This window comes from Coregonus lavaretus, assembly GCF_964263955.1.
Source record: "Coregonus lavaretus genome assembly, contig: HAP1_SCAFFOLD_4947, whole genome shotgun sequence".
Taxonomy (NCBI): Eukaryota; Metazoa; Chordata; class Actinopteri; order Salmoniformes; family Salmonidae; genus Coregonus; species Coregonus lavaretus.
This window is the reverse complement of record NW_028167083.1, coordinates 6,012-28,184: the sequence shown is the minus strand read 5'-3', so window position 1 is coordinate 28,184 and position 22,173 is coordinate 6,012. Positions and strand designations below refer to the sequence as shown.

Below are 22,173 nucleotides of genomic sequence, written 5' to 3'. Positions count from 1 at the left end.
AGAGTAGAGCCCACAATAGGACGATGGTTACAGTCATCCACTGTGAAGGCTGTTGTGATGGAGGCGGAGGGGGAGGGGGGGTGGGTTCTAGCGTGGCTTGGAGCAATCAATGAGCCCCCCCACACACACACACACACACACCATGCACACATGTTCTGGATTGCACTGGACAAGCCACGGGGGGGGGGGGGATATAAATTAACCCTAGATGACTTCATTAAAGTAATCTGCTTATTGGCAATTCTCTTACTGGCATGCTTCTGTATGAAAACACTTCAATGGAGTGGTATATCTACAAAGCTTTAAGAATAGCTGAAAACAAGGGTTTGAAAATGTACCCCCCCCTACCCAAGAGGTATGTTTATGAGTGCATCTAACAAAAACAACCTTCAGAGTTCTCTTAGAGGATCCTTTGAGGGAATCAAAGAGCGATTCCAGGATTGTTAAAACTCCCATCAACAAAGGAAGTGATGGGATCTGAATTACACCCCCTTCGAAAATATCATAAACAAAAACGGAACGACAGTTGGTAATCTTCAAACGCAGCTGTTGAGTGACAGAGAGGGACACAGATGGAAATGTGAGCCCAGTGTCATATCAGAGTATCAACCCCCAGGCAGCTGGTGGAAGGGAACACAGGTCCCTGGTCTCTTTGGTGGGGAACACAACACAGGTCCCAGGTCTTTTTGAAGATCAGTGAGGTGAGAAGATAGTCAGGCAGACAGACAGGCGGGCAGGTAGGTAGACAGGCAGACAGACAGAGCAACAGACAATCAGGGAGGGAGGGAGGGAAGCAGGTAGACAGGCAGACCGGTAGACAGGCAGGCAGACAGGTAGACAGACAGACAGGTAGACAGGCAGGCAGACAGGTAGTCAGGCAGGCAGACAGACAGACAGGCAGGCAGACAAGTAGACAGGGAGGCAGGCAGGCAGACAGGTAGACAGGTAGACAGGCAGACAGGCAGGCAGTTGATGGAGTCTCTCCCCCTCTGAATTGGGACAGTCTGATGCTGCCTAGGGAGTTTTTCCTAGCAACTGTGCTTATGCATCTGCATTGCTTGTTCTTTGGGGTTTTAGGTTTGGTATCTGTAAAGCACTTGGTGACAATTGCTGATGTAAAAAGGTATTTCTAAAATAAATGTGATTGATCGATGCTGCCTCTATCAGGGTTTCTCTCTCCATGTGCTCACAGTTGTTTGGTTGGTACGGCACACTATTGGGGAATGTTGAGTTCAGCATCGATGTACAATCCCAGAGATTATTCTCTAAGCATAAATCCATTCAGTTTTATAACAAATATGTGTGCTAATTGGAACAGTAATACCTTCTATTTCCCCTAATCTACATCCCTGATTACCGTAATAAATCCTTCAGAAAATGACAAGAATTTACAAAAACAATGAACCATGGTCTGAATTATTGGACTTTTACCAACCATACAATGTGTACTGTACACAACTGTCCTACTGTAGAATATCATGTAAGGCAGTAAGTATTAGTACAATATACCTATTTTGTCTGTAGCCATGCAAGCATACTGGTAATTGAAATGTATAGCAAACCCTTGTAAAACTGTTTCATTAAAGAAATCGTATACATTGAATAAACAACGGTAAAACAGCTTGACTGTGTATTGGTAATGTTTTCTATCAATATCTGTCACAAAATGGATCCGTAGTAGCAGCATATTCATCTATTATTCAATTGTTCACTGGGGGGGTGGAGGGGAGCTCGAAAACGTTCTTCTCTGTTGTGATTGGACGAAATCATGCATAGACATGAGTAGGAGGGGCGTGTGGAGCTGTAACTTGTGCTTCGCCACAGCTGTGGATATTGTCTACAACGCGGACGCACTGTCAACAACTTAGCAAACGCTTTCATTTATTGTGTATTAAAAACACAAAGGAATATAACAGATGGGTTACGAGTGTTCCAGCTTTCTAGGAGAAAGTCTGAACTTCGTGACTTAGAAAGTTATTTCGTGAATTAACACACATCAAACTCACGAAGAAAGTTGGGTGCCCATTGCATGGTGCCTTGGTCGGATATTCCTGCTTTGCTCCGTTGGTCCGAGAGGATTTAGGTAAGGATTTGTTTCGATCACAGATATACGTGCTTGTTTTGACACTTCTTGTACTTCCGAAATGTAACTAGCTGCTTGTAACATCCGATCCGGAGCTTGCAGTAGTAGCCGGTATGTTTACCAGGCTGATCTAAGTTCGGAAGAAACTGAGCACATGCTGGACATGGTTTACATTTAAAGACGCTCCCAGAACTTTGGCGACTACTAACAAGTATGCACAAAACGAATTGGATTTCACACTGTGTCGTGTTAGATTCCTTGCTCCTCGGAAGTTTATTTAAGCACAACGTTTTGTCTTTTTCTTATCTCTCATTTTGTATTCGTATCTTTTTCTGTTCTATTAATGTATTGATTTGCAGGTGTTTTTGGAACATAAATAAGCCTCATGAAATGTGAATACCTCAGTTTATTAAGCAGTTAGCTCTATCAAGTGATTAAATGTTTTCTGAAATGTAACTACAATTAATTGTATATAATTTGTTGAAGAAATAATCAGTGATTCTGAATTGCAATTTGGCTATCAAAAATATTATGAAGGAATCTTAAAAAAAACGATTTTGCTTTAGTGTTGCACAATTCGGACAATTTATATCCTGAAGGTGATGTTCTGTAAGGTGTTAGGTTTTACCCAGGGAGTTGAATGCTTTGCCTGTGGCACCGTCTGATATGAGCCAGATATACAGAGGGAACAGTCATGGGAGGTTGGCACCGTGATTCATAGGCTTAAAATGCTGATATAGCCAGGAACGATATGTCCACACCCAGGTAGCACGCTTATTCACCTCACCTGGTTATATTGAATGTAACTAGGTATTTAATGAGGATTAAATTCTACTTTTAGTCATTTGTCAGTAAATAATTGATTACTGGTAGATTTTGACAGATGATTTTTGTATTGATTCCCTTGTTGCCAGTGTGTAAACACAAACCTTATCAGGTATCCTTTCATCTTCAAGTCCAGAGTTCATTTCCGGATCCATCTGATAAGAGTTGATGGCTTTATAGCCTAATGACACTTACTGACCAGGCAAATGAGCACCAGCCTTGTATTTATTCAGAATGGGAGTGTCAGGGTAACATTTCAATGTTTGCTTTACCCTGCCAGCATATAATAATAATAATAATAATAATAATAATAATAATAATCCATTTAGCAGACGCTTTTATCCAAAGCGATTTACAGTCATGTGTGCATACATTTTTTACGTATGGGTGGTCCCGGGGATCGAACCCACCACCTTGGCGTTACAAGCGCCGTGCTCTACCAATTGAGCTACAGAGGCCTCTTTACACTACTTCGACAACACAAACTAGGTCCAGGAGAGATACTTGTGTAGTGTAAAGAGATTATCTAGATTAAAGCTGCCATAATAAACTTTTTGGGCAACCTGACCAAATTCACATAGAAATGTGTGTTATAGATCTGTCATTCTCATTGAAAGCAAGTCTAAGAAGCAGTAGATCTGTTCCATGTGCACTATTTCTATACTTCCCGTTAAGTTTAGTTTTTGCATCTTTTACTTTCGGTTTTGTACACCACATTCAAACAGCTGAAAATAAAAAAAATATTTTTGGTTAGGGAAAATATATTTCACAGCGGTTAAGATGGTACAATGATACACTATACTTGCTTGTTTTGTCGCAAACTATTAGAATTTCAGGAACCAGGAAATGGCGGCTTTTGTGGTGACTGTTGTCGATGTGTGCAGAGGGTCCCTGGTTCAAGCCCAGGTAGGGGCGAGGAGAGGGATGGGAAGCAACACTGTTACATCTGCATAGGGCGTCTTTAAAATCTCTCTTTAAGAGACGTCTCCCACACTACCTCTGGAGGTAGACATGTACACCACATACCCCCTCTGAGTTTTGGCGTAAAGACAAGCCCTTGGCTACGGATACATTTACGCCCGACCCTTCCAGAAACCTCTTTGTTAAACTAAGGATCCGGATCACGTTCTGCACATGTTATTTTACGCATTCGTAGCTGCTTTTTACCCCACATCCCCTCGCAGCTTAGCCAATGTTTGCAATGATGATGAAAAAAATAACGTTCAATCGCTAATTGGACTGCGTGTCTGTGTCTTGCTGCGTTTCACTGGGCAGGAGAGTGTATCTGTATCCAGACGGGTGAAAATAGTCTGAAAATGGGCGAGTTCGTTTTGCCATATGCTGATATCGTGGCGAGAGTAAATAGCTGCATGTAACTCAGCAGCTAAGAAGAACATGACATCGCTAGACTGACTGACTCTGTTTGTATCGTGCTTATGTTTGCAATACTGACAACAAAGTTTGTATGAACATGTAAATAGCTGCATGTAGCCTACTCCCCTCATGAAAAAAGAACATGAAAACGCCCATGTGCTTAAAAGCCTACTGAGGGAATGCAATAGTTGGAACAGTTTTGTGTTAAACATGAAGTTTGTAGTCTTCACCAGTGACCAGACAAAGGCGATCAAGGAGGGGAGGTGGCAGCGGAGCACTCAGCATAGCAGCAGAGTGGGTAGTCGGGAATTTTTTGCCTGGTTAAATTGGGATACAGAAACTCCGTATCTGTAGCCACTCCGTAAAAACAATGTCCCTGCAAGAATTACCTTCATACCAGTAGACAGCATTTTTGCTCTGTTAGCCAAATACAGCATTAAAGTCTTTAAAAATATCCACACATTTGTCAATAATTGCATTAATCAAGTGTGCAGCACTGTGCAATATGGTTTAGATGAGAAGCTCCTGTATCGTTTTAATTGCTATCCTTATTTTATTTGTCTATATACTATGGTGTTTACGGTATGCAAATAGCTGTCCTCACCATAGCCGCAGGACGCAGGGGCTGCAGCACCCCCTGAATCATAAAATCATAAACAAATATATGTGTGTATATATATATATATATATATATATATATATATATATATTATTATTATTATTATTATTATTATGATATTTTTTTTGGGGGGGGGTATTTTTTCTCTCAAAGTAGTGCACTGGGCCATTAATAGTCCTGTGTTAGCGGATATATCAGTTAGGCAAAAATATTTGTCCAGCCCCCCCCCCCCACCCCCATTTTACAGCACCCCCACCCCCAAACTACTTCCTGTGGCTATGGTCCTCAGGCATGAAGCAGGAATTCAAGGCTACACCACATCCAAGGCTAGTGTAAACAGAAAAGTTGCAAATCTGATGTTGAAGATCAATATATCTAACTAGACATATTTTACTAATGTAAATGGCCCCTAATAAGCCTGTAAAGGGAGCAGAACATATTTTGATATCCAAGATCATGTCAAGGCTGTAAAGCTAAAGAAATTGATGCTTCATAATGACATTTTAGACAAATAGATGTAGCTATATCCAATAAATTAATAACATTTTGTTTGTTTGCCCTCCAGGTCCAAGATGTCTGTGAGCAACCACGAGAACAGGAAATCCCGCTCTAGCTCTGGCTCCATGAACATCCAGTTGTTCCACAAGACGTCTCATGCAGACAGCCTCCTGACCCAGCTCAACCTGCTCCGTAAGCGAAGAGTCTTCACTGACGTGGTCCTGAGGGCCGGGAACCATGTCTTCCCTTGCCACCGCGCAGTGCTGGCCTCCTGCAGCCGCTACTTTGAGGCCATGTTTAGCGGAGGCCTGAGGGAGAGCCGCGATGCCGAGGTCAACTTCCACGACTCGCTGCACCCAGAGGTGCTGGAGCTGCTGTTAGACTACGCCTACTCGGCCCGCATCATCATCAACGAGGAGAACGCAGAGTCCCTTCTGGAGGCCGGGGACATGCTCCAGTTCCACGACATCCGAGACGCCTGCTCTGAGTTCCTAGAGAAGAACCTGGCACCGTCCAACTGCCTGGGCATGATGCTGCTGTCGGACGCCCACCAATGCCAGCGGCTCTACGAGCTCTCCTGGAGGATGTGCCTGGCCAACTTCGCCACCCTCAACAGGACGGAGGACTTCCTTAATCTCCCTAAAGACAAGGTCCAGGAGCTGGTGTTCAGCGAGGAGCTGGAGGTGGAGGATGAGAGCCTGGTATATGAGGCTGTGATAGACTGGGTGAAGGCGGACATGGAGAGGAGGCTGGGCGACCTGCCGGAGCTGCTGCGCTGTGTGCGTCTGGCCCTGCTGCCTGAGACATACCTGCTGAAGAACGTGGCCTCTGAGGAGCTGGTGATGGGCCACAAAGTGGGCCGGGAGATCGTGGAGGATGCGGTGCGCTGTAAGATGAGGATCCTCCAGAACGACGGCATTGTGACAGGGTTCTGCGCCCGGCCTAGGAAGGTCAGCCAGGCCCTTCTTCTCCTGGGAGGCCAGACCTTCATGTGTGACAAGGTGTACATGATCGACAACAAGACCAAGGAGATCACCCCGAAAACTGACATCCCCAGCCCCCGTAAGGAGTGCAGCGCCTGTGCCATCGGCTGCAAGGTCTACGTGACCGGGGGGAGGGGCTCAGAGAACGGGGCCTCCAAAGACATGTGGGTCTATGACACCCTGCATGATGAGTGGTCTAAAGCTGCACCCATGCTGGTGGCCAGGTTCGGACACGGGACAGCTGAGCTTGACCACATCCTGTACGTTGTAGGTGGACACACCTCTCTGGCCGGCTCCTTCCCAGCCTCTCCATCAGTCTCTCTCAAACAGGTGGAGCAGTATGACCCACAGACCAACAAGTGGACCCTTGTAGCTCCTCTCAGAGAGGGGGTTAGCAATGCTGCAGTGGTGGGGGCCAAGAACAAGCTGTTTGTCTTCGGGGGCACCAGCGTCAACCGAGATAAGTTTCCCAAGGTGCAGTGCTTCGACCCGGTCCAGAACAGGTGGACAGTGCCTGCTTCGTGCCCTCAGCTCTGGCGCTACACGGCGGCGGCTGTGGTAGGTAACCACGTCGTAGTGATCGGTGGGGACACAGAGTTCTCGGCCAGCTCGGCCTACCGCTTCAACAGTGAGACGTACCAGTGGTCCAAGTTCGGGGACGTGATGGCCAAGAGGATCAGCTGTCACGCAGTGGCGTCGGGGAACCGGCTTTACGTTGTGGGGGGCTACTTTGGTGCTCAGAGGTGCAAGACCCTGGACTGTTACGACCCTTCTAAAGACTCGTGGGATAGCGTGACCAGTGTGCCCTACTCGCTGATCCCCACGGCTTTCGTCAGCACCTGGAAGTATCTCTCAGCATAGTGACGGGGCAACAGGAAGAAGTGGCTGTTAGGATCACTGGTGAGTTGCTTCTTCAAACACGTACAAAACACAACAGGTCACAGGTTGCACAGACCCAGGTTAGGCCTACTCTAAAAAACAATGTGAATGGAAACTCTGGAGTGTATTCCCAAAGTCGTTGGGGAGACGAATTGATAAACCATTTTTTAAGAGGGCGGCACAGACAATCACATATCTTTTAAAAGAAACATGCAGATGAGGAGACAGTTTGTCTCTGCAGACGTGTTTCAAATCAGTCAGCAATGGAAACAACTAATGAAAGAAAAAAAAAAACCTCATTGTTAACACATGCGCCCCCCCTCTAGATCGACCAAAATCGTATAAATCTAGAGGACAGTGTGTAGGACGAGAGGTCAAGTCATGTTGTTCCACTCTGATCTAGTCTCAATTGATATTAGAGCATCACTCTCCTTCATAGCTGTTCCCCCTTACAACACTATGGCCTTGTACAGAGGTAATAATACAAATAGTTGACTGGATTTATATAGCGTTCAAGGACTTTACAACACTGTCGGTCGGCGAGATCAGTCAGTCGTCCTCTCTTGTCAGTCCAGTATCAGTGACCCCAGGCTGACATCAGAAGGGGCCGACGAACAGTTTATCAATCCTCTGTTGTCGTGGTTGTCATGGTTGCCGATGATTACAATATTATCTAATGTTGGCCTCTGGCTGGGTGCTAGGCTGGCTGGGTGCTGGATGATGAACATGGAAAAGTCAGTAGTTTATGGAGCAGTAGGAAATCGGGATGTCAGCCTGGCAGTAATTACAGACACACAGAGCCGCTTCACGTCGCTCTAGCCCTCAATCACTCTCAGCAGAGTTCAGGCCTGTGCTTGCAATGCACTGCAGTCCCTTGGTGAGGATTGTGCAATATCTGTGAGCTGTCCCAGGCCTACGGCTATATCCTCTAGGTCCTAGGTGTGGCAGCAACACAAACAATTTACGCTCAACAAAAATATAAATGCAACGTGTAAAGTGTTGGTCGCATGTTTCATGAGCTGAAATAAAAGATCCCAGAAATGTTCCATACGCACAAAAAGCTTATTTCTCTCATTTGGTGCACACATTTGTTTACATCCCTGTTAGTGAGCATTTCTCCTTTGCCAAGATCATCCATCCACCTGACAGGTGTGGCATATCAAGAAGATGATTAAACAGCATGATCATTACACAGGTGCACCTTGTGCTGGGGGCGCTAAAAGGCCACTCTAAAATGTTCAGTTTTGTCACGCAACACAATGCCACATATGGCAAAAGTTTTGCGGGCGCGTGCAATTGGCATGCTGACTACAGGAATGTCCACCAGAGCTGTTGCCAGATAATTTTATGTTAATTTCTTTACCATAAGCCGCCTCCAACGTCGTTTTAGAGAATTTGGCAGTACGTCCAACCGGCCTCACAACTGCAACCACGTGTAACCACTCCAGTCCAGTACCTCCACATCCGGCTTCTTCACCTACGGGATCATCTGAGACCATCCCCCCCGGACAGCTGATGAAACTGTGGGTTTGCACAACCGAAGAATTTCTGTGTGCTCGTCGTCCTCACCAGGATCTTGACCTGACTGCAGTTTGGCGTCGTAACCGATTTCAGTGGGCAAATGCTCACCTTCGATGGCCACTGGCACACTGGAGAGGTGTGCTCTTCATGGATGAATCCCAGTTTCAACTGTGCATGGCAGACAGCGTGTATGGCGGTTTGCTGATGTCAACGTTGTGAACAGAGTACCCCATGGTGGCGGTGGGGTTATGGTATGGGCAGACATAAGCTACGGACAACTAACACAATTGCATTTTATCGATGGCAATTTTGAATGCACAGAGATACCATGACGAGATCTCGAGGCCCATTGTCGTGCCAGTCATCCGCTGCCATCAGCCAGGCACGGCCTCATGTCGCAAGGATCGGTACACAATTCCTGGAAGCGGAAAATGTCCCATTTCTTCCATGGCCTGCATACTCACCAGACATGTCACCCATTGAGTATGTTTGGGATGCTCTGGATCGATGTGTATGACAGTGTGTTACAGTTCCCGCCAATATCCAGCAACTTCGCACAGCCGTTGAAGAGGAATGGGACAACATTCCACAGGCCACAATCAACAGCCTGATTGACTCTGTGTGAAGGAGATGTCATGCTGCATGAGGCAAATGGTGGTCACACCAGATACTGACTGGTTTTCTGATCCATGCCCCTACCTATTTTTTAAGGTCTCTGTGACCAACAGATGCATGTCTGTATTCCCAGTCATGTGGAATCCGTAGATGAGGGCCCAATTAATTTTTCAATTGACTGATTTCCTTATGAACTGTAACTCACTAAAATCTTTGAAATTGTTGCATGTTGCGTTTTATATCTTTGTTCAGTATAAAATAGGCTACTAAAATCATTCCAAACCTGATTTTAAAAGGCAAATGTAGTTTAGCGGTATTGGGAGGCTGACTTTAGGACCATGTGGACGCCTGGGAGCTGGAGGGACGGCTGACTTTAGGACCATGTGGACGCCTGGGAGCTGGAGGGAAGGCTGACTTTAGGACTATGTAGACGCCTGGGAGGGAAGGTGGGGAAAGGCTGACTTTAGGACCATGTAGACGCCTGGGAGGGAAGGTGAGGGAAGGCTGACTTTAGGACCATGTGGACGCCTGGGAGGGAAGGTGAGGGAAGGCTGACTTTAGGACCATGTAGACGCCTGGGAGCTGGAGGGAAGGCTGACTTTAGGACCATGTGGACGCCTGGGAGCTGGAGGGAAGGCTGACTTTAGGACTATGTAGACGCCTGGGAGGGAAGGTGGGGAAAGGCTGACTTTAGGACCATGTAGACGCCTGGGAGGGAAGGTGAGGGAAGGCTGACTTTAGGACCATGTGGACGCCTGGGAGGGAAGGTGAGGGAAGGCTGACTTTAGGACCATGTAGACGCCTGGGAGCTGGAGGGAAGGCTGACTTTAGGACTATGTGGACGCCTGGGAGCTGGAGGGAAGGCTGACTTTAGGACCATGTGGACGCCTGGGAGCTGGAGGGAAGGCTGACTTTAGGACCATGTGGACGCCTGGGAGCTGGAAGGAAGGCTGACTTTAGGACCATGTGGACGCCTGGGAGCTGGAGGGAAGGCTGACTTTAGGACTGTAGACGACTGGGAGCTGGAGGGAAGGCTGACTTTAGGACTATGTGGACGCCTGGGAGCTGGAGGGAAGGCTGACTTTAGGACTATGTGGACGCCTGGGAGCTGGAGGGAAGGCTGACTTTAGGACCATGTAGACGCCTGGGAGGGAAGGTGAGGGAAGGCTGACTTTAGGACCATGTAGACGCCTGGGAGCTGGAGGGAAGGCTGACTTTAGGACTATGTGGACGCCTGGGAGCTGGAGGGAAGGCTGACTTTAGGACTATGTAGACGCCTGGGAGCTGGAAGGAAGGCTGACTTTAGGACTATGTAGACGCCTGGGAGCTGGAGGGAAGGCTGACTTTAGGACCATGTGGACGCCTGGGAGCTGGAGGGAAGGCTGACTTTATTGATGCAGCTGCAAGGAACTACTGTTTGACTTGACATGAAACTAAACTGGGGGGATGACTGGCATTAGGCTGAGTAACTCTCTCATTAAGATGGCTGTAGGTAACTACCGTTTGACTTGACATGAAACTAAACTGGGGGGGATGACTGGCATTAGGCTGAGTAACTCTCTCATTAAGCTTTGGTGCCTTGCTCTGTTTCCAGCCAGTCAGTCAGACACCAAAGCTTGGTGAGCTCAGTCACTCAGCCTGCTGCTGTGCTGCAATATAAATGGAAAATCGGATGGAAGCAGCCATTCACCAGCTTTTCAAGCTTAATCATGGCATAATATGTTCGGTACTTACCAAAGAATGGAGTTTTGCTAAGCAACTATCGTCATTACTGCCATCCCGGCCAAATGTACTTCCAGAAAAGGTCAAAATAAAGTTACATGCAACCAAGAAATGCCTTTTCTGGAAATAATCTAAGTAATGTTTTTCAGCAAGTGCGCATGCGCCAAATCCATCTGCACATCCTGCGATATTAGTAATGGAATTAAAATACACTAAATAAAGGCCATTTAGAAATATACCGTCACTGTAAAAACCTATCAGAAGCTTCTAAAGCCACGACATCATTTTCTGGAATTTTCCAAGCTGTTTAAAGGCACAGTCAACTTAGTGTATGTAAACTTCTGACCCACTGGAATTGTGATACAGTGAATTATAAGTGAAATAATCGTTTCAAATACATCATACACATGGTTTCTGTGTGTTTGCCATTCCATTCCATTTACTCCGTTCCAGACATTATTATGAGCCGTCCTTCCCTCACCGGCCTCCGCTGAAACAAACACACAGGAGACGCCTGCCTCTCAACCATGTCAGAGGTCTAAAGAGGGGATGTGAGTGAGGTCAGATAGAGGCTCAGGGACTGTTCTTAAAGGTCAACTTTGGCCCAAAAAACTAAAATAATAGCTTTAAACTGTATAGCTGATCAATGCACCATCACACCAGGTAATTTTAATGATTTAAAACAAAAGAAAATGGATGAATACAATTTTTTGCTACAGAAGTGCCGTTTCTTACCGATCTCTACAGCTTCTGTCCATAAACGAATCCTGTGAAATGACGTCAACACATACTGGAGGAGCTACTAGCTAGCTACAACTGGCTAGCTTAGCTAACCAACTAACTACGTCGGTCGCGGCGTGCATGACCAGAATGACACATCGATGACCCACCAAAGGCACACCCCTTTTCTGTTTGAAAATTGAGAAAGAGGAGGAGTTGGAACTTTTTCCGTGCTCAAAGTTGACGTTTAACCACTGCCAAAATGTGGTGGCTTTTTGTGCGCTTTTAAGCAGCCGTGGCATCACACAGGTGGGTGCTACATGTTCGGCAATGGAGGACCAGTACCTACGGAGGAGCGGGTCCTATGGAGGACCAGTACCTGCAGAGGAGCGGGTCCTATGGAGAAACTGACCGTCAGAGAAGCAGATGTGGTGAACTGATGAATCGCTCTGGGCCTGTTTGTCAGACAGTCTTTGTTTCTCTCTGGCTCTACCATCGATGCCCCCCTCTGCTGAAGCTACACTGCCTTTCCAATCCTAACTGTCTCAACTGCCAGCCTTTTCATCCCAAGCCAGATAGATGTTCCATCTCAATTTAAATGTTTATTTGTTTGGCTTTTTATGGGCGTTGAGATTTATTTTCTGTAATGAAAGCGCTATACAAGTTAAATTATTATTATCACTGTGTTTCAACATGCTTATGAAACCACCCTGTCTTCCACCCATACTACAAATACCACACACACACACACACACACACACACACACCCTTTTCCTTCTAATTCTAGAGGAATAAAGGTTTCAGCTCCATTGGTAATGATTTGTGGTGGGGAGATTTCAGTTGTCTTGGCAGTTTGTTCTAGTGTAATTATCAGCTAGTTTTCACCACTCTTCTCTCCAGATGGGTCTGACCACAGATTCAGGCCACCATCCATTCACTCACTGTTGATGGAGAAAAAAAATATTTGTGACTGTAAACACTCAAATTATGGTTTGTCGTAGACTCATAGTCTAGACAAGAAACAATCTGTGTTTTTAAATGTTTTTACTGTAGAGCAGAGGTATAAGTGTTGATTGTTGAGTGAGTTCCATTTCTCACACACACGGCAGCAGGAACATTCAGACAATTACACCAGTGATATTATGGCAGGATACCAGTGCAACAGTTTAACACACTGAAACAAAATGGATACATCTAAAAACGGTATGAAAGGGAAAATAATTCAAAACCAAAACAACAGAAACCCCCTCCTGGATTCACCCCAGAAGGGTGGGATAGAGAAATGAATAAATGAGACTGCATATAAACCATCTAAACTGGAATAAACATTTCAGTAACGGGTGCAATAAATTCAACTAACAGATTAGATTAGTTTAGAAAAATGTTATTTTATCTTTGTGTTGCATATGATTTAATGCAAAAACACCACCGATTTTTGAAACAAACAATTTAAAAAAAATCAAGCTGCAATAGAGCATGCTGGGAAATATAATGATGGGTGTGGTTTTGAGTGTTTTACTCTACACAGAATAAGAAGGACAATAGAGTTAATTTACACCACTGAGTGTTAATTTCACTCTTTTTGCAGAGTTAATTGAACTATTTTTAGAGTAAAATAATAGGAATTCTTCTGTAATGACTCCATAATTTCCTGTGGATTTGTTCTGTTTTCCTTTGCTTGCATAGTCCCCTAGAGTAGTTAATCATGAGTTGAGGGAGTTGGGTCTTAGCTGACGTGGGGGGGGGGGATCCTAGCTTAGCCCCAACACTGTGCTGGTGACCGGTGTAGGACTACAGGCAGACAGATTGTAACCGGAGATCTGAGCACAAAGTTCAACGCGGTCTCCTCGGACACCCAACAGGCCTAGCAATGGCTGTTTGTTCTCACTCCCTCTCTCCTCTCCTCCTGTCTCCTTTCTCCTGCCTCCCCTCTTCTTTCTCCCCCTCCTCTCCCTCTCTTTTTCTGCCCCCCTCCTCTCACAAACATCCCAGAAACAGAGGCCCATTTAACGGTTCCAACTGAAACCTGAGGCGGTGGGTGGCTCTGTGTGATGGGGCACACCTGGGCAGGGTCATAGGTCAGTGGGCAGGCTTCAGTGGGCCTCCCCAGACTGCTGTTAAAGAAGGGGGCAGAGGATAGTGGGGAGGAGGGAGGCCCGCTGCTCAATACTAATGTTTTATTAAAGGCCACCAGGAACGCTCTCTGAATGAGCCTTTTTGAAAGGGCATCTGTGTTCAGCGTCCCCTCCCTCCCTTCTCTAGAGAGAGAAACACGCGGGGTGAGCTCAGGGCGCGTGCCCCCACTCTGTCTTGAGTCTCCAGAGTAATCAATCTGCCACATTATGGCACTTGGCGCAGCATCATTTGCATAAAACTAATAGGCTTTTTATTGGCCTTTTCTCCATGGTGCGGAATACAAAGGGAAAAGGTGCTTAAAATGACCGACTAATCTTCAGACAATAATTTGATGATCACTTTAAAACAGATGAGTCGTCGGGGCTGTAGGGCCTTTTCAAAAGCCTGCAGCTGGCAATTAGTTTGAATTATTACACTATTTATCCCTCAGAAGCATGTATCATTGAAGGGGGTCTTGGTCTGACACAGCGGTATTCTCTGTCCCGCTGTTAGTCTCAATCCAGCGCCTGCTAGGAACAATGTTTGTGTTAGAATTTGTCAAGCCCAACTGCTGGTAAGACGATGCTCATTTGTCTTTAGTATTCTGTCTGAGCGTTAGCCCACGGACAGAGCTAGACCGTTAGCCCACGGACAGAGCTAGACCGTTAGCCCACAGACAGAGCTAGACCGTTAGCCCACAGACAAAGCTAGACCGTTAGCCCACAGACAGAGCTAGACCGTTAGCCCGCGGACAGAGCTAGACCGTTAGCCCGCGGACAGAGCTAGACCGTTAGCCCGCGGACAGAGCTAGACCGTTAGCCCACGGACAGAGCTAGAGCGTTAGCCCGCGGACAGAGCTAGCGTGGAGAGAGCTAGACCGTTAGCCCGCGGACAGAGCTAGAGCGTTAGCCCACGGACAGAGCTAGACCGTTAGCCCGCGGACAGAGCTAGACCGTTAGCCCGCGGACAGAGCAGAGCTAGAGCGTTAGCCCGCGGACAGAGCAGAGCTAGACCGTTAGCCCGCGGACAGAGCTAGAGCGTTAGCCCGCGGACAGAGCAGAGCTAGAGCGTTAGCCCACGGACAGAGCTAGACCGTTAGCCCGCGGACAGAGCTGAGCTAGACCGTTAGCCCGCGGACAGAGCTAGACCGTTAGCCCACGGACAGAGCTAGACCGTTAGCCCGCGGACAGAGCTAGACCGTTAGCCCACGGACAGAGCTAGACCGTTAGCCCACGGACAGAGCTACTGGTGTAAATTAGCCTGGCTGTCAGTGTGCTGTGTTTTCCATGTTAGCTGATACATTGTAATTAGAACTGGTCATTAGTAAACATTGTGTAGGGTATGTTGTTAGACGGGGAACACATGAAGATGCAGGGTTCTGGTGAAAATGCATCCTTCCACCCAGGACTGGAACTACAGTCAACTCCTGATTTGTGTACACTATATAGAGAAAAGGGTGCAGACTATCTGGCTTACTGTCTGTAGTGGACTAACCAGACTCCCTGGGATGGGCTGGCGTTAGGAAATAGGTGAAAGGCCAACCGTGAGCTAACACAGAGGGGAGTTTTTGGCTGTTTGACCCTTTACTAATATGAAGAAGAGCCAGTCGAGACAGGCTGAAACAGAGACGAGCCTGTGTTGTCTGATGAGCCTGTCTGTTGTGTTGTCTCATGGTAGTAAAGGTGGTGATGACTGATGGTAGTAAAGGTGGTGATGACTGATCATTGACCTCTGAGGTTGTAGCGTTTACTTCACCTCATTGGGACCAAGTTGAGAGGAGTTGCTTTGCAACGTGAATGCAGCTAAATGTGAAACCTCACTTTAAATAGAAAGATAACTATATTTAAAGGTGCCGTACTTGTGAAACAGTGATGCGGTGGCAGGCAGCGGGGGGGGAGTGCTCCTGGTGGTGCTGGGTTTCATCATCTACACTAATGCTCCTGGTGGTGCTGGGGTTCATCATCTACACTAATGCTCCTGGTGGTGCTGGGGTTCATCATCTACACTAATGCTCCTGGTGGTGCTGGGGTTCATCATCTACACTAATACTCCTGGTGGTGCTGGGGTTCATCATCTACACTAATGCTCCTGGTGGTGCTGGGGTTCATCTACACTAATGCTCCTGGTGGTGCTGGGGTTCATCATCTACACTAGTGCTCCTGGTGGTGCTGGGTTTCATAATCTACGCTAGTGCTCCTGGTGGTGCTGGGTTTCATAATCTACACTAATGCTCCTGGTGGTGCTGGGGTTCATCATCTACACTAGTGCTCCTGGTGGTGCAGGGTTTCATCATCTACACTAGTGCTCCTGGTGGTGATGGGGTTCATCATCTACACTAGTGCTCCTGGTGGTGCTGGGTTTCATAATCTACACTAATGCTCCTGGTGGTGCTGGGTTTCATCTACACTAGTGGAAAAAATTGATTAAAAACAGCAGCAGGGAGTGTGCCAGGACACACACACACACTCGCTGCAGTGGAAAGTCTCATCTGGCCTGCTGATGTGGTGTTATTAGGTGTAGCATATTAGTCAACATAAACGAGACAGTTTTTACATGTAATGTGTATGCACTATAGTATGAGAACAGCAGCTGCTCTCCAGTGCTCATGGGTACAGGCCTCAGTAGCTGTGATTTGACAGTGTAGCCCCAACCTGGGCCTCCATAGCTGATGCTAAGAGGAGACTCAGGCTCCTGCTGTATTATCCAGCCTCTGCAGGTTCTGTTCTGAGATGAGAGGATACCCAGGTTCTGTTCTGCTCTGAGAGGATACCCAGGTTCTGTTCTGCTCTGAGAGGAGAGGATACCCAGGTTCTGTTCTGAGATGAGAGGATACCCAGGTTCTGCTCTGAGATGAGATGAGAAAATACCCAGGTTCTGCTCTGAGATGAGAGAATACCCAGGTTCTGTTCTGTTCTGAGATGAGAGGATACCCAGGTTCTGTTCTGCTCTGAGATGAGAAAATACCCAGGTTCTGTTCTGCTCTGAGATGAGAAAATACCCAGGTTCTGTTCTGTTCTGAGATGAGAGGATACCCAGGTTCTGCTCTGAGATGAGATGAGAAAATACCCAGGTTCTGCTCTGAGATGAGAGAATACCCAGGTTCTGTTCTGTTCTGAGATGAGAGGATACCCAGGTTCTGCTCTGAGATCAGATGAGAAAATACCCAGGTTCTGCTCTGAGATGAGAGGATACCCAGGTTCTGTTATGTTCTGCTCTGAGATGAGAGGATACCCAGGTTCTGCTCTGAGATCAGATGAGAAAATACCCAGGTTCTGGTCTGCTATGGTAATGAGCTCATTAAGCTGCCTTAAACCCCCACCCCCAGCAGAGTCTCTGTCTGCTGTAACCCACCATGCTTTGCTGTCTGTTTTAGGCACACACACACACATGAACGAACAGCTCCCGCAGACAGAATAGCATTATCTCCCAAAATGCAAATCAGAATATGTAACTTTTTTTTTTTTTCTTCTAAAGAACCGTTCCATCTTAACAGCAGGGGAAGGAAATTAGATTCTAAAATAGCTGAGGCCACAAAGACAAGCTGGGGGTAAGAGATTCCAGCTACAGAACCTAGGGGAATCACTAAATGTAAAATGTGCATATCTACAGCTCAACAGATTTCTAGCTGACAAGCATGACAAGCCTGGATATGTATTAGTTTTAAGCCAAAATTAGGGTTAAGGCATATGAGGTATTTTAATTTGAATGCCCCAAAATTATTTTCTTTTTGAGTGTATTTTTAAATTTTTTAAATAATATTACAGCAAGACTATGTTTTTGTAACAGGAACAACTCCTATCCTACATTCATGGGGATTTCTCTCCCTGTCATAAAGCACGAATAAGCCTGATAAGACACTATACTGAGGAGCTGTTAATGGTCCAGACGGAATTATCTGCATTCTCAGGTCCTGTATATGAGCTGCTACTATAATATTCTACTGTATCTTAGTCCAATGCCGCTCTGTCATTGCTTGTCCATTATATGTATATATTCTTAAATTCCATTCCTTACTTAGATTTGTGTGTATTGGGTATATGTTGTGAAATTGTTAGATATTCCTTGTTCGATATTACTGCACTGTCGGCGCTAGAAGAACAAGCATTTCGCTACACCCCCGCAACAACATCTGCTAAACACGTATGATGTGACAATATAAAATGTGATTTCATTTGATTTTACTAGACATGTGACAAGTGTTCACAAAAATGTGAATGATTCTCATGGACCAACTCTAGAGTTCTTGGTATGCCTAACGCTCATCTCTCTCGCTCTCTCTCTCTAGATCAGTGTCTGGAACGCAGGCTTGTCTCCCTTCGGTGGCTGTGGAATGGAGTGGAGGTGTGAGGAGGGGTTGTCAACCCTCCCCTCCAGCCTTGCAGTCAGAAGAGAGCAGTAGCGTGTCTACACTGGGCCTAAGGTTGGGTGACGAGAGGACAGGGTGGTCGTGGAGACTAGAGGCCTGTCCCTCCCCAGCCCACATCTGATGTTTCCTCTGCTGGGTAACTCTCCATGAAGCTACTGGCCTGAGCTGCACCAGACCGCCGTACACTAGACTAGCTACTGTAAAAGGAGCCGCCATGTTGGTTCTCCTGCTCTGACAGAGAAGGGCATGGGTCTGGCCCACAGGGCTCCTCCAACACTGGGTTACTGACTGTGTTCCTCAGGTGTCATTTTAATGAACTAGTGACAAACTGAAGGAGGCCTTGCCCAAGTTAGTTGGGAGGGAGTTCATTTTGGGAAGTGAAGTGTATGATTTTGTGCATAGAACAATCTCCCTGTTTATTTTTAGACTTGGACTCGAACTTCCTTCAATTTTGGTCAACTAAATGTGTGTCCTCTTTCTCAACTTAAAACACACTGCAAGGAATGAGACTCATTGCTGAAGACACAAATCACAATTTGATTAAATGTATGTTGTTGAAAATGTCTGTTTTTGTATGTTTCGTGTCTGAGTTTATGCAATTATTAGTTTTTTGGATAGTTTGGATGTCCCCATGTTGCAACCTTTTTAGTGTCTTCGGTTCTGTTTGTCCCTAGAAGTGGCCTGAAAGAGGATGTTTGGTTGATTTTAATGTAAACTGAGCTCTGTGAATGTACAGACTGTCTCACTAACAGGACATTCACAGGATGGCTCGAACGCAAGAAGATCCATTTAGGATCCGTCTTAAAGTTTAAACTCATAGCTACCTGAGGATGTCTTCACAACAATGCTTTGCCAAGTTGTCTTCACATTCATGTGTCTACTGAAACATCTCTTTTGTAAAAGTGCCCCTTTTATCATGAGTCAGATCAAAGTATTCTTCTTCTTGCAGGACAATAACAGTTTGGCCTGTTGAGGTTTTTGAACAGTCTGTATGATTTGCAAAAATAATTGTCTTAATTTTATATAGTAGTTTTTTGATCATTTGACTTTGTAAGCATTTTGTAGCAAACATTCATATTTACATTTGGGTCATTTAGCAGATGCTCTTATCCAGAGCGACTTACAGGAGCAATTAGGGTTAAGTGCCTTGCTCAAGGGCACATCGACAGATTTTTCACCTAGTCAGCTCGGGGATTTGAACCAGCGACCTTTTTGTTACTGGCCCAACGCTCTTAACCGCTAGGCTACGTGCCGCCACATTCAAGCTGTTCCTCTTTCTACAATAATTTTCCTATGAAAAAAACAGACCTATGAAACCAAATGTTACTGTGTGTTTAGTGTTTTGAAGAATGCCATTTTCTACCATTACATTCAAAGCTGTCGTTTGATACTGATCTTCCATGTATGTCATTAAAACTAATCTGGTTGGAAAACATAAAAACGGTTTGTTTGTTTATTTCTGGGAATGAGCGGAATGTTCCAGCTGTGAAGTGAACAGTATAGACAACCATATAATCAGGCAGATACCGAGGGCATGTCTGGAACATTTTCCAAACGGAAATTCCAGAAAGTTTTGGTGTTTAACAGGGATGCCTGTTTGCCTCCCTGTCTGTCTCCATCTCCAGTTGTTCTGCCGTATATAGTGGGTTGGGCTCAAACTAACAGTCACACCTGGGTCAAATACTTGAGCTGCTAAATCACCTACATGGCATACTTTCAAATACTTTGGAGTTTGAGAGTAAATGGTGGCTCCATAAGATAGTCTAGTGAAATCTGTGCCTTTCAGATCTCTGTCGTTAAGGAAGCCCTGCTAGGCACTTCACATCCACCCTGAGTGTCTCGTTTCACGGTGACACAAAGATTTGTGAGACCAAGCCTCCTTTTCTGTCATGATCCCTTGTTGGTACGAGGTTCCGTTTGTGTCACCTGAGGAATGGTTCTGCCTGGAGAGAACAATCACATGGTGGGATGTCAACAGACTTAAATCCTAGATGACATGAGACAGATGCCCTTCCTCTGTTTAGAGGAACATCCACACCCCCTAGGTATGATTACTCTGTATGGCTGGCTGTGAGGTATGTGGTCTGAAACTCCCTGGCATCTGCAACCATAATGCGTCATTAGCTACCATCTTAGAGAATGTCTAATGTAGCGCCGTAACCAGCTGCTGGTCCTCATCCATCTCCTCTCATTCACCAGCAGAGAGGCTTTGTGAGAAGAACTCTTAACAGCGGATGGCACACCAGACCACAGACACAGAGGGGAATGGGATGTCTGAATCTTTAGGCCTAGATTTAGGACTAATCAATCCGTATCGTGGAAATTCAGCGACGGCATTCACGTTAAACGCTGCATATGTCGTCTCAATCGGAAAATTACCTCAACTTTTCTATTGCAAAATCTGTAACGCTTCAGCGATATGGATTGAGTAGAGCCCTCAATTGGATCAAGCGATAACCGGCGATTGCCAACACCCGCATAGCTGATGTTTTGGCGGTGTTCAGAACTAGAAATTGTAGGCTATAAAGGAATAATTACGCTCAAATTGAAAATCATTAAAAACGAAATGAGGATTTCTATCAGTCTAATGGAGGAGTAGATTACATCTCACATTCCAGTGTTGGAACTTGTAAACAAGGCTGCATGGGATTTCTCTTAATGCGACTTCGTGCTGCCAATGGCAATGACCACTTTAGGTATAATGCCAGGAGCCACTTGTGGATTTGACAGCTCTAATATGACACCGGCAAAACAACCACTATGCAGATGTCGGCTAAAACGGATCTGATTGATTAGAGCCCTTAGTGTATTCCCGGCTGCAGCCCCGGCTGGCTGCCAGAGAGAGAGAGAGGCTGAGGGAGAGAGAGAAAGAGAGTGAGGCTGAGGGAGAGAGAGCAGACAGAGTGATGCTGAGGGAGAGAGAACAGAGAGAGAGAGAGAGAGCGAGTGAGGCTGAGGGAGAGAACAGAGAGAGAGTGAGACTGAGGCTGAGGGAGAGAGAAAGAGAGTGAGGCTGAGGGAGAGAGAACAGAGAGAGAACAGAGAGCGAGAGATGCTGAGGGAGAGAGAACAGACAGAGAGATGCTGAGGGAGAGAGAACAGATAGAGAGAGAGTGATGCTGAGGGAGAGAGAATAAAGAGAGAGAGTGTGAGGCTGAGGGAGAGAGAACAGAGAGATAGAGATGCTGAGGGAGAGAGAACAGAGAGAGAAAGATGCTGAGGGAGAGAGAACAGAGAGAGAGAGTGAGAGAGGCTGAGGGAGAGAGAACAGAGAGATAGTGATGCTGAGGGAGAGAGAACAGAGAGAGAGTGAGAGAGTGAGGCTGAGGGAGAGAGAACAGAGAGAGAGAGAGAGTGATCCTGAGGGAGAAAGGAAGAGGGAGAGAGATGTAGAGAAAATAGCCCCTTATCCCTCATATAGGGCACTACTTTTGACTACACTATAGGCAAAAGTAGTGCACTACAGATGTAAGATCTTAATTTGAGCCAGTTTGCTACAGTAGGAAAATAATCCTGCAGCAACCGGAAATGTTAATTATGTGGATTATAATTAATGGAAATTTTTGTAGGGGTTGATACGTTTTTCGTAAAGGAAAATCAAGTGAAGCTTTTTTAAACCTCAAATACACTACAAGTTAAAAATATCCTGCATTGCAGGAAGTTCTCCTCCTTTAAAAAAATATATTTTCCTTTATTACTTTCTAACCCTACCACCCCTCCCCTAATTGTATTAAACTAGTGAACAACAACACTTAGGCCTCTACTTCCAGCTTATACATACTATATACATTTTATGGACACAGTCTATTTTACAATAGTTCTATTTTGTTTGTTTTTACTCCTGCCCTTCCTC

General features: G+C 45.9%; 1 protein-coding gene across 1 annotated transcript; it reads left to right on the top strand.

Moving 5' to 3' along the window:
• The first annotated feature begins 1,820 nt into the window (after positions 1–1,820).
• On the top strand, positions 1,821–19,749 carry enc3 (ectodermal-neural cortex 3). The gene is made up of 3 exons (XM_084189180.1): positions 1,821–2,083; positions 5,467–7,282; positions 18,240–19,749. Exon 2 carries the CDS (start codon positions 5,474–5,476, stop codon positions 7,241–7,243), a length of 1,770 nt encoding a protein of 589 aa, XP_084045306.1. The 5' UTR covers positions 1,821–2,083; positions 5,467–5,473; the 3' UTR covers positions 7,244–7,282; positions 18,240–19,749.
• The last annotated feature ends 2,424 nt before the right edge of the window (positions 19,750–22,173 follow it).

What these genes read in the sequence shown, in the direction of transcription:
- enc3 (XM_084189180.1), top strand. Translation starts at nt 5,474, where the DNA reads ATGTCTGTGAGCAACCACGAGAACAGGAAATCCCGCTCTAGCTCTGGC.